The sequence below is a fragment of the Suncus etruscus genome, chromosome 2, assembly GCF_024139225.1.
Source record: "Suncus etruscus isolate mSunEtr1 chromosome 2, mSunEtr1.pri.cur, whole genome shotgun sequence".
NCBI classification, from domain to species: Eukaryota; Metazoa; Chordata; class Mammalia; order Eulipotyphla; family Soricidae; genus Suncus; species Suncus etruscus.
In genome coordinates, this window is record NC_064849.1 from 49,668,851 (window position 1) to 49,682,481 (window position 13,631).

Below are 13,631 nucleotides of genomic sequence, written 5' to 3' on the forward strand. Positions count from 1 at the left end.
ATGCTTGGAACTCTGGTGGAGGGAGGTCAACAATGGTGGTGGGAATGGCCCTAATTCACTGGCACTGTATGCCTGAAATACAACTATAATTTACAATGGTCTCAATTAAAAAAAAAAGAATCTAAAGTATGAACAATGTTAATTTTTATGCATACTAGATCAATTTAGCTAACATACTCATAGTTCAGAGCTTTCTATGAATCATACCCTATGGTATACAATGAGTAGTGAATAAAATTTATCTGTAGAATACTGCTACAAAATTTTGTTTTATGGGCTACCTTAAATTTGTGATCATCCTTGGGGCCGGAGAGATAGCATGGAGGTAAGGCGTTTGCCTTTCATGCAGAAGGTCATCGGTTCAAATCCCAGCGTCCCATATGGTCCCCCGTGCCTGCCAGGAGCAATTTCTGAGCATGGAGCCAGGAATAACCCCTGAGCACTGCCGGGTGTGACCCAAAAACCACAAAAAAAAAAAAAAAAAAAAAATTTGTGATCATCCTTTCAAGTATTTGTCAACTTTCCCCATCATGGCACAAAAGCTAAAATGTGCAGCACTGGGGAAATAGATGAGAGGCCAGCGGTACATACTCTGTATACAAAAGGACCAGATTTTGGTTCTTGGCATTGCGTATTTTCCTTCCCCTTCACTACTAGTTATAAGGCCCTAGCACTAAACTGTTTGAACCCATTACTGGGAGTGTCTCACAGCCCTCTAAACACTGCTCAATAAGGTCCTCCCTAAAGTAGAATTTCCAATAGAGTACTAAAATCCCTAAATGAAGCTCTGAAAATAAATTGGCCCAGGGATGGAGGCAGATACTTCCTATAGTCTATTAAGTTTTGCTCATTTACTACAATTGTTTCAAGAAACCATTTTTAAAATGTCTAAACAATGTTGAAAATGCTTTTCAGTCACCATTTACTGGTCAAGGGAAGGTATAATGAATATCCAAAGCCAAACCTAAAGCTAGAGTAAATGCTAAATTATGAGGTAAAAAGGGGTGTTTCCAATTAATGCATTCTGAGGTTTGGGTAGAAAGCTTAAAGGGTTACAATACAGGCCTTGCATGTAGGAGACCCATATTCATCCCTGGCATCTGATGGTCCCCTGGGAAGGAGCTGTGAGCAGCACCCTCAATACTGCCAGGTATCCCTCCCCGCAAAGAAAAAAAGTGCTCAGTACAAAGCATCAAAAAGTTAATACAAATTCTTAAGCAGTCACAAGTCTAAGCCACATTTATTTGCACACAGTAATGGGCAACAGATACTCCAAATTTGTACAAATTTATAAAACAACAATGTTAATCACTTAATACACTTGCATATTACCTTGCTTACAGATTCAAGTGTAGATGAGTCTCCTTCATTTTGTAAACTTCCATACAATATTTAAACAAATAGTTTTGAAAACACACTGGCATGTTTCAGTTTGAGCCAACACAAAACTTAAGACAAGACCACAAACTTAACCAAATTTAGAATACACTTTTCTATCTCCCTCCCCTAGGAAGTGATTATTTTAACAGATGTATATGCTTTATCACACAAATAACCATGAAAACAAGTGATGCTGCATCATGAAGGAAATGATAACCAAAACATTGTTTTAATTAACCTAATATATGGTTCAAGAGAAACTGCTTAAAATAACAAGCTCAGAAAAATAGTAAATGATTTTAAGAATGCTCCTCAAAGTTGCAAAGATCTGACTTTGACAACTCAGTAATTCATCTAAGGCAAATGAAAGTGAGGAAACCTTCAAAGACATTCTAATTATGTTCAGTATCTAGTGATAAAAGCTGAAAATGTTATCAAGAGGGTATTTATTGTACAAGTGTCAACGAGAACATCCCAAAGCTAATCAAAGAAATGCACATTTATTTCTACAAAAGCAATATGATACAGACACTTATTAAAATATACAGATTCTTACTGAAGAATGCAGGGCATTTAAAAAAGATGACAAGGGATGTTAATCTTTTTTTATTATTATTATTTTTACATATTTTGGAACCTCACATAATTTTGATAAATAACTCTTACAAAATTATGCAAAAAGTACAAGAATGTCTGGTAAACAAACAGTTTGTATTTTCCAAAAAGACTTTTTACAACATGCAATTCTTAAGGCAGCATCCTCCTTACAAGGAAAGGTTATCCTTTTACTCAAGAAATCTTCTGCTGCAAAGAATAGGCAAAGAAAGCCTGGCTTCTTCCATTAACGCCTTTTGTCTTTCCTGTCTGATTTTCGGTCTCTTTCACTTCTTGAAGATCTTTTGCCTGATCGACTACTCTCTGAAATAGACCTCTTTCTGTCGGATCTGGAATTCTTATCCTTTGATCCTTTCGTATCTCTACTACTACCGCCTTTTGAAGATTTGTGACTTCTTTCTAGTCCTGAAGTATCCCTTCTCTTCCGATCAACACTCCTTCTGTGCTTTCTGTCTCTGTTATGTCCCCGGCCCCTACTCCGACTTCTACTCTCACTACTACTAGTGCTGCTGCTGCTACTATCTCTGCTACTACTTCCACTTGTACTGGAGCTGCTACTGGAACTACTTCGACTGCTGCTACTAGCACTGCTGGAACTGCTTCCACTGCTGCTACTGGTTGTACTACTACTAGAACTACTACTACTGCTGCTTCGACTTCTACTCTTGCTTGTTTTATTTCTAGCTCGACCTCTACTTCTACTCCTAGTTTTGGTTTTGTTCTTGCTCTCTGGATGTGACGTCAAGCCCGGTTCTACTTTCACCTCAGTGGGTTTTAGAGACTCTACAGGAAACTCTTTCCTCTCAGGCAATAAATGCCCTGGCTCCTGAATAACCTGAGGTGGTGGCTGTAAAACAGCTAATGGCAAAGTCTCAGGTTGGGTAACAGGCTGGGGCTGGAGGACTGTGTGGGACTGAGACTGAGACTGGGGCTGTGCCTGTGCCTGAGGTTGAGGCTGAGGTGGAGTTTGGGACTGGGGCTGAGCCAGAGGCTGCGACTGAGCCAGAGGCTCAGGTTGGGGCTCAGATTCTTTCTCTTCTTTGTCCTCAGGCTCCGTTTCCATTTCCAGAGCACTGGCATTCTCTTTCGCAGGAGAAAGAGATTTACATTCTTTATCTGGCTCAACTTCAAATTCCATTTCTGGCTCCAATTCTTTACTAGTTTCATTTTCTGAAGGCTCTACACTTTCAACTTGATTGGTTTCCATTACCTCTTGCTCAGCAATTACATTTTTGACACTCTCCACCATCTCTAGTACATCCATAACTTCTTCAGGCTGACTATCCTGTTGCTTCTCACTTTCCCTTACCTCAGTTTCCTCTTCCATCTTAACCTCCATTTCCTGTTTTTGCTCCTCCTCCTCCTGTTCTTTCTCTGCATCACTATGAATCATACCTATTTCCTTCTCCTCTTCCTCTCCTGCTTCCTCTATTTCTACATCATTGTGCTGATTACCTGTCTCCTCCAACTCTTCCTCTCGCTGAGCCACCTTACCCTCTTCTTGTTCCGCCTTCTGTTCTTCATTACGCACCACCTGATGCTCTTTTTCCTTCATTGTTTGTCTTCTAGGCCTAGCCTCCATTTTATTTATTTGTTCTGCAAATTCGATGCGTCTACCTTCAAATAAAGCTAAAGAATAAAAATTCACATTTGTTAAATATTACAATTAAGAACACTCAAAGACTAATATAAGTGGTTACAAAACACCACTGAATTTATGTAAATATTCTTGGGTAAAAAGATAACAAAAATTTATAGAAATGTTTACAAACTGACAAAAGAGTCAAGTTCTGCTGGAAAACTACATATCCAAGAAATTTAGTAAAATAAAGCTAAGCCACATTTCTTAACTCTGAAAAATCAGGACAGTTTTCTGTATGCTAGTTCAAAAAAAATAAAGTTCTTAAAAAAGAACAGCTTAATGGGCCCGGAGAGATAGCACAGTGGCGTTTGCCTTGCAAGCAGCCAATCCAGCACCAAAAGTGGTTGGTTCGAATCCCGGTGTCCCATGTGGTCCCCCGGGCCTGCCAGGAGCTATTTCTGAGCAGACAGCCAGGAGTAACCCCTGAGCAATGCCGGGTGTGGCCCAAAAACCAAAAATCAAACAAAAAAAAAAAACAAAAAAAAAAACAGCTTTATGGTACTGAACCATACTTTTTATTTGAGCCCAAGTAGACAAATCACCTCTATGTTACTATATGTTCATTATTTCTGTATTTAATTAACCTTTTAGACCCGACTAGAAATACCAGACAAAATAAGTAATCCCACTTAAATATAAGAGCCAAAGCAAAATACAGAAGGTAGGAAGCTTGCCTTGTACATGGCCAACTCAAATTCAATGTTCAGCATTCCATGATTTCCTGAGCCTGATAAAAGTAATCTGAGCTCAGAGCCAGGAGTATGAACCTGAGCAAAGCTGGGTATGGACCCCCCCCCCAAAACAAAACAAAACAACTGAAGGAACACAAAAGCAGAGCAGGAGAGACAGTATTGAGGGTAAAATGCTCAGCTTTCATAAGGCCAACTATAGCTGATGCCTGTATACCACCAGGGGTCACTTGTGAGCACAAAGCCAGGAGGAGTCTGAGCACAGCATGGCTTGATCGAGTAACCTGTGCATCACTTTCCCCTGTCATAAAAACATTAAGAACTTTCTATATTTTGGACCAGAGAGAATGCACAATGGGAATTGGCCTGCCAGGATTCAATTCACACTACATATGGTCTTCTGGGCCCTGTCAGGAGTGATTGCTGAACAGAACGAGGAATAAAATAAGCCCTGAGCACTACACTGATGGGGCCCTAAAACCTAACAAATTATTTCTTTTAAGTTTTAAGTTGAAGCTAGAGTGAAAGTACTGTACATTTGCTTTGCAAGCTAGACTCAGATTAAATCCCTAGTACCACATATGGTCCTGCTATGAGTAACTAACTGAGTGCAGAGTCAGGAGAAAGTCTTGAGCACTGCCAGGTGTGGTCCAAACCAAAAACAAACACTATATTTGATTAAGTCACAATGGTAGGAAACAAATGTGTATTAGTTTATTCATTTAGAAAAAATTCAGGCCCGGAGAGATAGCACAGCGGCGTTTGCCTTGCAAGCAGCCGATCCAGGACTAAAGGTGGTTGGTTCGAATCCCAGTGTCCCATATGGTCCCCCGTGCCTGCCAGGAGCTATTTCTGAGCAGACAGACAGGAGTAACCCCTGAGCACCACCGGGTGTGACCCAAAAACCAAAAAAAAAAAAAAAGAAAAGAAAAGAAAAAATTCAATGTCTCTTTATATACACTTACCATTCATTTTTCTCTGTGATTCTTCTATTAGTTTTTGGGTAGCCGGGCACATTCTTCCAGGAATATAAAATAAATGGGGCTTTGTCTTAGTTCTTATATATTTAATTATTTTGGCATTATGCTCATTCCATTCTTCTTGCTAAAAAAAGGTAAAATGTCAGTGTTTTTGTAAACAAAAAAGATCACCAATTTTAGAATTCTAAAACACTACTTACTAGCTGTGCAAGCTCAACCTTCTGTTCCAAGAGCCGCAACTCTGTCTGTTTAGCACGCCTTTCCTCAAATAGTTCTCTCCTCTCATTTTCAACCTGCTTTCTTTCTTCTTCTGCCTGCACTTCAAGTTTCTGTTCGATTTCCTGGCGCCTCTTTTGCTGTAGAAAAGAAAAAAAACCTTAATTTTCAAAAATAAATAACTTTAGTTGCATTATCTTACATTATAATTCTAGATTCCAGTAAATTTAACACTTAAGGCTGATTCTAATTTTTCAGAAACTGGAGACCAAATCTTTTTCTGTAAAATCTAAAACTCAATGCTAATTAGCCACATTACCAAAAATGGTTCTATTCTAATACAACTTAGGAAAACCTCTGTGAGGAGAGCAGGCCACTTATAGTAATGCTCAGGATTTATTCTGGACTCTGAACTCAGGAATCAGCTCTGTACTAAGGACCACATGCGATGCTGGAGATGGAACCTGGGCTGCCCATGTGTAAACACATGACTGGCTATACTCTATCTGTTACTAGGAAATACTCTTTTTATTTATAAACCTAATAAAAGAAAGCACTGACTTTCTTAACTGCTTATCTTCAGCCCCACTAAAGTAACCAATGAGGTAGTCATGTATTTTTGTTTTTTGGGCCACACCCATTGATGCTCAGGGGTTACTCCTGGCTATACACTCAGAAATCGCTCCTGGCTTGGGGAGACCAGATGAGACGCCGGGGGACCAAACCGTGGCCCATCTTAGGCTAGTGCTTGCAAGTAGATGCCTCTAGTCATGTATTTTTATAAACTTTCAACTGCTTTATGTTAAACGTTTTGTACGTTACCTTGTAGAGCTAATATGCAATAGCAGATACAAAATACTGCCTACAAATAAGAAGCAATTAACTTGCTCAACTCCAGAGACACATTTTCCCTTTTATTTTTCTTTTTTGTTTATTTTTTTTCGGGCCACACCATTTGATGCTCAGTGGTTATTCCTTGGCTAAGCGCTCAGAAATTGCCCCTGGCTTGGGGGGACCATATGGGACGCCAGGGGAACGAACCACAGTTGCAATCTTTCCTTGGCTAGGGCTTACAAGGCAGACACCTTACCTCTAAGCACCACCTCGCCGGCCCCCACGTTTTCCCTTTTAGTCAAACAAAATGGGGAAACTGGAAGATGGAATGCTTTTGGTTAAACATGGCCAGAGTTCCAGAACTTAGTAAGTTGTCTAGAGCCAGATAGTTGTAGCATATAGCATATAGATTAACGTTAGTCTATTACTTCACAGGACTTCAAAAAGAACTAGTCAAGCTTTATCACTTTTCCCTTGCCTTCATGTTAGTATTGCAAGGCTTTTAAAGTACATTTCAATTCTTTTTTTTGGTTTTGGTTTTTCAGCCACACCCAGTGACGCTCAGAGGCTACTCCTGGCTTGGGTGACCGTATGGGATGCAGGGGGATCGAACTGTGGTCCATTCTAGGCTAGCACGGGCAAGGCAGATGCCTTACCATGTGGACCACTGCTCCGGCCCCTCAATTCATTTTTTAAAAAAGTAACAACTGGGCTGGTTCCATAGGACAGATAAGTTGATATGGTGTTGCATGCATTGAACTTTGGTTCAGTCCCCAGCATCCCACATGGTCCCTTGAATCTGCCAGGAGTAATTTCTGAGCACAGAGCCAAGAGTAACCCCTAAGCACTGCCAGTTGTGGCCCCCTCCCATTAACAACTACTTTGATAACCTAAAAGAAGCAAAAGTTTGGGGGCCGCAGAGATAGTATGGAGAAGTATGCAGAAGGACGGTGGTTCGAATCCCAGCATCCCATAAGGTCCCCTGAGCCTACCAGGAGCTATTTCTGAGCATAGAGCCAGGAGTAACCCGAGCGCTGCCAGGTATGACCCAAAAGCCAAAAAAAAAGGAAGCAAAAGTTAAACTGCATAAATATAGCTATATATGTATATATAAATATATATATACCCTTTCAGTAGCAACAGTAGACTCTTGTTTAAACTTTTGGAGAGTGCCCATCAACAAGCCAAATATTCTCCGGTTTCTAAAAAATAGAAAAAAGAAAATTAAATTCAATAGGATACACATCATTCCAAAACTATCATTTCCTATAAGTACACACTAAAAATACTTGAAGAATTTCTAAAATTTTCTTAAAACTGCATTATTAAACACACACACACATCCAACCCACGAATCAGAAAGATACCTTTGCTTTCCCTTTTCATCCATATTTTGATCCTGGATAAGGTCTCGACGTGTGCGTTCTTTGGAGGTAGCTACAACTGAAGATTGCAAAGCTGGCTGCAAGAGAAAAGAAACTCAGTAATTTAACACATGGTAGTTACTATTAAATGTATAAAAATGTAGATTATCTGGAAAATGTAGTTTCAGTCACAAATTACCCTTTTTTCTTGTTTTAGAGCCACATCTCATGTGTTTGGGCTACTCTTGACAGGGCTGGTGGGAGACCAGGTACTGTTGGGGATTAAAACCTGTGCCCTCTGCATGCAAATGTTCCTTTTGAAATATCTCCCTCTGCTAAAGATTTTCTTTTCTTTTCTTTTCTTTTTTTTTTGGGGGGGGGGCCCACACCCGGCGGTGCTCAGGGGTTACTCCTCAGTAACCCCTTACTGCTCAGAAATAGCTCCTGGCAGGCATGGGGGACCATATGAGACACGGGGATTCGAACCAACCACCTTTGGTCCTGGATCAGCTGCTTGCAAGGCAAACGCCACTGTGCTATCTCTCCGGGCCCCAGATTTTCTTTTCTTAAGGGGTGCTGTGCTCAAGGCTTACTCCTGACTAAATGCAGGATCACTTCTGTTGGAGCTCTGTGGGATTATATGTAGTGCTCTGCCTAGAACCCAGATCAGTTGTATGCAAGTATCTTAACTGTTGGGTTAACTGGTCTTCACCCTAAACAAAGATGGCTTCCTATTTACATGTCAAAGACCCACCTAGATTGGAAGAGAAAGTTTCTAGATTGGTCCTTTGCTTGGTTCCCCCTCCCAAAGGTGGGGATGGTCTTAATTTACCAATCTGCCAGCCTCTTCTGAAACGTCCCTGGACATGTATGTTTTATCCCCACCAAGATGGGAAGAAGTTTGTACATAGGTCTATGTCTTCTGCTTGGTTCCCCCTGCCTATGGGGTAATTTCCCAATACTGTGGTCAGGACAATCTCTCTGGAAAGGTCCCTTGACACGTATGTTTCATTCTTATCAGGCTGGTTTGGATTATTTCCTGTGGCAACACCCCACCCAAGATCCATTCTCCTTGGAATTTGGGTACAGCCTGTGGTGCCTTTACACTTAACCATTATATTATCTTTCTGGACCCCTAATTACCTTTTTAACATCATCATCTTCTGGGTCGCTTTCTTGGCGTGATTCTCTCCGAGTCCGACGCTCCCCACCCAGCCTATCATAAGAAAAATAACTTAAGAACAGGAGAACTGGGGCCAGAGTGATAACACAGTGGGTAAGGCATTTGCCTTGCACACTGTCAACTGGGGCTGGATCCCTGGAATCCCGTATGGTCCCCAAGCCTGCCAGAAGCGATTTCTGAGTACAGAGCCAATAATAACCCATGAACATTGCTGGGTGTGCCCCCATCCAAGAGAACAAGAGAAATAAGAGGTTCAGAAGTAAATGGTAACATTTTCTAGCATTCATTTTAAGTTTTATTCTTTCAGTTTCCATCCTATTATACTCCTTCCCCTAAAAAAGAGGGTAAAAATGTATTCATTACACACTGATATGTATTTGCCATGCTAGTTAGGTTATTCTTAAAACTAAAAACAAGGGCCCGGAGAGATAGCACAGCGGCGTTTGCCTTGCAAGCAGCCAATCCAGGACCAAAGGTGGTTGGTTCGAATCCCGGTGTCCCATATGGTCCCCCGTGCCTGCCAGGAGCTATTTCTGAGGAGACAGCCAGGAGTAACCCCTGAGCAATGCCGGGTGTGGCCCAAAAGCCAAAAAAAAAAAAACCCCAAAAACTAAAAACAAGTCAGGGCTGGAGAGATAGCACAGCGGTAGGGTGTTTGCCTTGCAGCGGCTGACCTGGGAAGGACCCAGGTTTGATTCCCAGCATCCTGCCAGGAGTGACTGCTGAGCGCAGAGCCAGAAGTAACCTTGAGTGCTGCTGGGCATGACCCAAAAACCAAAAAACCCCTAAAAACAAGTAGCACCTGTTTCCAGAAAAAGCGTTTTCTCGGTTGTTTTCATGACCTTTGCTAAAATTTGTTATTTACTCCACTACTACAATTTCATACTGTTGCAAAGTAAGGTAAATAAAATGAAAATCTGATGACTATTAATTTATTTATTTGGTTTTGGGGCCACATCCGGTGATGCTCAGGGGTTACTCCTGGCTATGTGCTCAGAAATCGCCTCTGGCTTAGGGGACCACATGGGATGCACGGTCTGTCCTTGGTTAGCGTGTGCAAGGCAGACCCCCTACCGCTAGTACCACCACTCCGGCATCCCATGTTACCATTAAATAATACATTTTATTATTTAAAATAATAAGACTGTTATTTTAAAACTCGTAATTTTCACAAAACTAATTTGTAAGGAAACCAGCTGTTTTAAAAGACTTGAGAAGAGTTAACATTGAGAAGCATCAGACTACTGAATTCCAATGAAGTTCTAGCCCACAATATTTATTGAGCTTTTGCCTGTAATATTTCAGGAAGTAAATATACCCAAGCCTATCTTCAGAATCCTTTCACCACGTACCTATTGACTGCCCCTTCAAGGTCTCTCTGTTTGGCTGGGGGTCCTCCTCCACTATCTGAGAATCCACGCCTGTAATGAAACTCCAGCATAAATACTTGAAATTGAAGATGTTATGTCTTTTTATCACGAGTTAAAACAAATGAGGAAAAAAAAATCTTCGTGGAGCTTGACGATATAGCGGGTAAGGTGCTGCCTTGCAAGCAGCCAACAGTTTTCCTCTCCAACATCCCCACAGGGTCTCCACAATATCACCGGGCGTGGTCCAACCCCTCTCCTTCCCCAAATAAAGTCACTTTAAATTGGGCACTCATTCTTAGATGCTTCTACAAGCCATTAAAAAAAAAAAATTCCTGCCCCTCCCAAAACGCATCGAGTTAACGATTTTTTAATTGAATCAAATTTCTAGTTTTGCATCCTAACAAGAGGATCAGGAAGACAACAGAGGAAATCTGTTTCCACGGGCTGAGCTTACTCATCAAGTTAACGATGTTGAATCTATCCAAATTTCTAATTTTGCATCCTAACAAGGGGATCGGGAGGAAAAGAGAGAAAAAATCTGTTTCCCCGGGGCTGAGCCTAAGCAAATTTCAAACTCTGCCTAGCGTGTCTCCGATTCGCGCGATCTAGGCTCTAGGATCTCAGATCTCGGATCTAGGACGGAGCTGGCCCAACGCCACCCATGCTTTGCCACGTGAGTCCGGGTCCAAAGGCCCCTTCCCTTCTGTCTTACCTCAGCAATAAACTCCCACGTCCTCGACCTCCACCAGGACCAGAAAGGGCCAGCAACCGGGCTTGGATGGGCCTGGAAGAAAAAAAAGACAGGGCGATGAGAGATCCGGCATGCAAAAGCAAAGGCAGGCAGGTGGAAGGGAAGGACGCGTAGAGCGCGCTGCAGAAATGGACTGCGGCGTGGCGCCAAGCCCCGGCCGGCCAGTGCCCGCTTGGCCCGCGGCTCGTGCAGCCCGTGCAGAAGCGGCCGCGGCCCGCCCAGCCCGCCGGCTCGTCTCCCCGAGCCACCTGGCTTAGCTTAGCTTAGCTTAGCCCGCACGTGGCCTCAGTCCGGGCGCCGGGGCCCAGCCGGGCAGAGGCGCTTTGTGCTGCAGTTCCGGGTCCGCAGAGCGAGCGAGGCGAAGGCGGGAAGCGGCCGCCGGGCCCCCGGGAAAGCCAGGCGGGGATGAGCCGAAGCAAAGCCCCTTCCGTGCGCGCCTCATTCATCTCTTCGTGGCACGCGCCAGACGCGGCGAGCGAGCTGGGAGGTTCTGCCTTCCTCGCCTTCACGGTCGCGCCGTGTCGCCGCCCGCGGTGGCACCCACAGGCCTCCGCCTCTCTGCAGCCCGCGGGTTTCTCTCCGAGGGTCACCCTCCCCGCCCCCAATTCACCTCCGCCGGAGGGCGGGAGGCTGCGCCCCGCCGGTGGCGCCAGCAGCCATTTCCATCCTGCCTTTTCCTCACCTCACATCGTTAGGATCCCGCCCGGTGAGCTTGCGAATATTCTCATCGACGTTCTTGAGGCTCTCTTTGGCCTTCTCCAGCTGCTCCTGCAAAGTTCGCACCGCGACCGCCATCTTCTCCCCGCTGCAGGCTTCGAGACGAGACTGCGCTCCAGGCCGCGCCTGCTGTCGCGCCGCGCGAGGAAGGGGGTGGGGAAACGACGAGAGATGATGGACAGCTCCGTCCAGCCAATGAAGATCGGCTTTGGCGCTTCCGGATTCGACCATTCTGCGACTGGAAAAGGGGGATTTGGGCGTCTGAGCCAATGAGAAGCCGGTTGGGTGGGGTTCCGCCCCCTCCGAGGAGCCGCTGGGTGGCGGGACTGCAGAGACTGGGCGGGATCGAGAGTGAGGCTCAGGGTTTAAGCGGACTTAGGCTGGCTCTAGGGACTGGCGTTCTTCAGCGGTGGAGGCCGGCTTTTTCGTTCTTTTAAGCTGTAGGATGACGTCATCTCAGCTAATTCCTTTGGCGTGGTGACGGAGGCGGGTTTAATCCTGTCTCCCGGATAAATTAAGAGAGGAGGAGAGGGTGCGGCTAGGCTGTTGGTGCGCATGCCCAGAGAGGAGGGGGTTGAGCATCTTATTAGATCAAATGTCAATACGCAGAAGAAAGCCACGAATGAAGCTATTGGAAGATAACTTATTCATCTAATCCATTTTTTCATGTTTTTTTTTTTTTTTGTTTTATGGACAAAGCAATTTGCACTGGATATAATTGGAGTCAACATGTGCCAGGCAAATTGACTTAATGCATGGAGTGGATTTTGCTTTCTGGGTTATACCCTGCGGCCCTCAGGAGTTACGGCTAGCTCTGCGCTCAGAAGTCGCTCCTGGCAGGCTCTGGGGACCAATGGGATGCCGGGATTCGAACCCGGGTTTGTCCTATGTTTGCAAGGACGAACTTTCGCTCCGGCCACTCTAGTCAATTATTTGCTTCTATGTGGAAGCCAAATCTCACATCCACCATCAGTGTGTGTGTGTGTGTGTGTGTGTGTGTGTGTGTGTGTGTGTGTGTAAAGCTTTTATCATAACATGTCATGTGAGGGAGACTTCTATGTTCAAAAGAAAACAGGCTTCTCCAGATGGAAGCAGGCAAGCAAAGAAATAGAGATAAGCAAATGAAATACATGTGCCAGGGCTTGAAGAACAAGCCCACACCGTTGAGATAGGTTCTTAAGCACTTCAAGCATTGGGGGTGTGTGGTGTAGAGTGATAGCATAGCAGATTGGCCGTTCGCCTTGCACGCAGCTGACCTGGGTTCCACCCCTAGCATCCCATATGGTCCCTGGAGCCTGCCAGGAGTGATTTCTGAGAGCAGAGCCAGGAGTAACCTCTGAGCACCTCTGGGTGTGAACCAGAAAGCAAAATCACTCCATGCATTAAGTCAATTTGCCTGGCACATGTTGATTCCAGTTGAATCCAGGGCACCCTGTAGTGTTCATTGACCAGCCTGGAGTGATCCGCTAACACTGAGCTGGTGTCAACGCTGAATACCGCCTTGTGTTGGGAGAAAACACACACACACACACACACACACACACACACAAACAATCTCTAGCACAGTGAAATCACGCGCTTTAGTCATTCAGTATATTTTGTACTTAATAGATTGTTTCCTGTTTAATAACTCTTGTAGGCCATTCACAATAAACACCCAGATTCTTTTGGGGAATTATGGACGGGGGACACAGATGGCCTTGCTTAGGATTTACTCCTAGTTCTGTGCTTGGGGATCAGTCTTGGCTGGTTTGGGGATGGTACTGGGTGATGGGTCCCATACACCTTGTGCAAGATAGACAGATGCTCTGTCTGCTGTACTCTTTCTCTCCAAGCCCGGATCATTTTTTTTTTTTGTTTGTTTTGGGGCCACACCCTGTGACTCTCAGG

The 13,631-nt window shown here is 44.1% G+C and overlaps 1 protein-coding gene across 1 annotated transcript; it reads right to left on the reverse strand.

Annotated features, from left to right (window-relative positions):
- Window positions 1-1,210: 1,210 nt before the first annotated feature.
- Window positions 1,211-11,884, reverse strand: PNN (pinin, desmosome associated protein). The gene is made up of 9 exons (XM_049766583.1): window positions 11,707-11,884; window positions 10,986-11,057; window positions 10,256-10,324; window positions 8,864-8,936; window positions 7,724-7,818; window positions 7,483-7,558; window positions 5,507-5,662; window positions 5,292-5,430; window positions 1,211-3,624 (listed from the first exon to the last, which is right to left on the reverse strand). Exons 1-9 carry the CDS (start codon window positions 11,817-11,819, stop codon window positions 2,222-2,224), a joined length of 2,196 nt encoding a protein of 731 aa, XP_049622540.1. The 5' UTR covers window positions 11,820-11,884; the 3' UTR covers window positions 1,211-2,221.
- Between the last annotated feature and the right edge of the window lie 1,747 nt (window positions 11,885-13,631).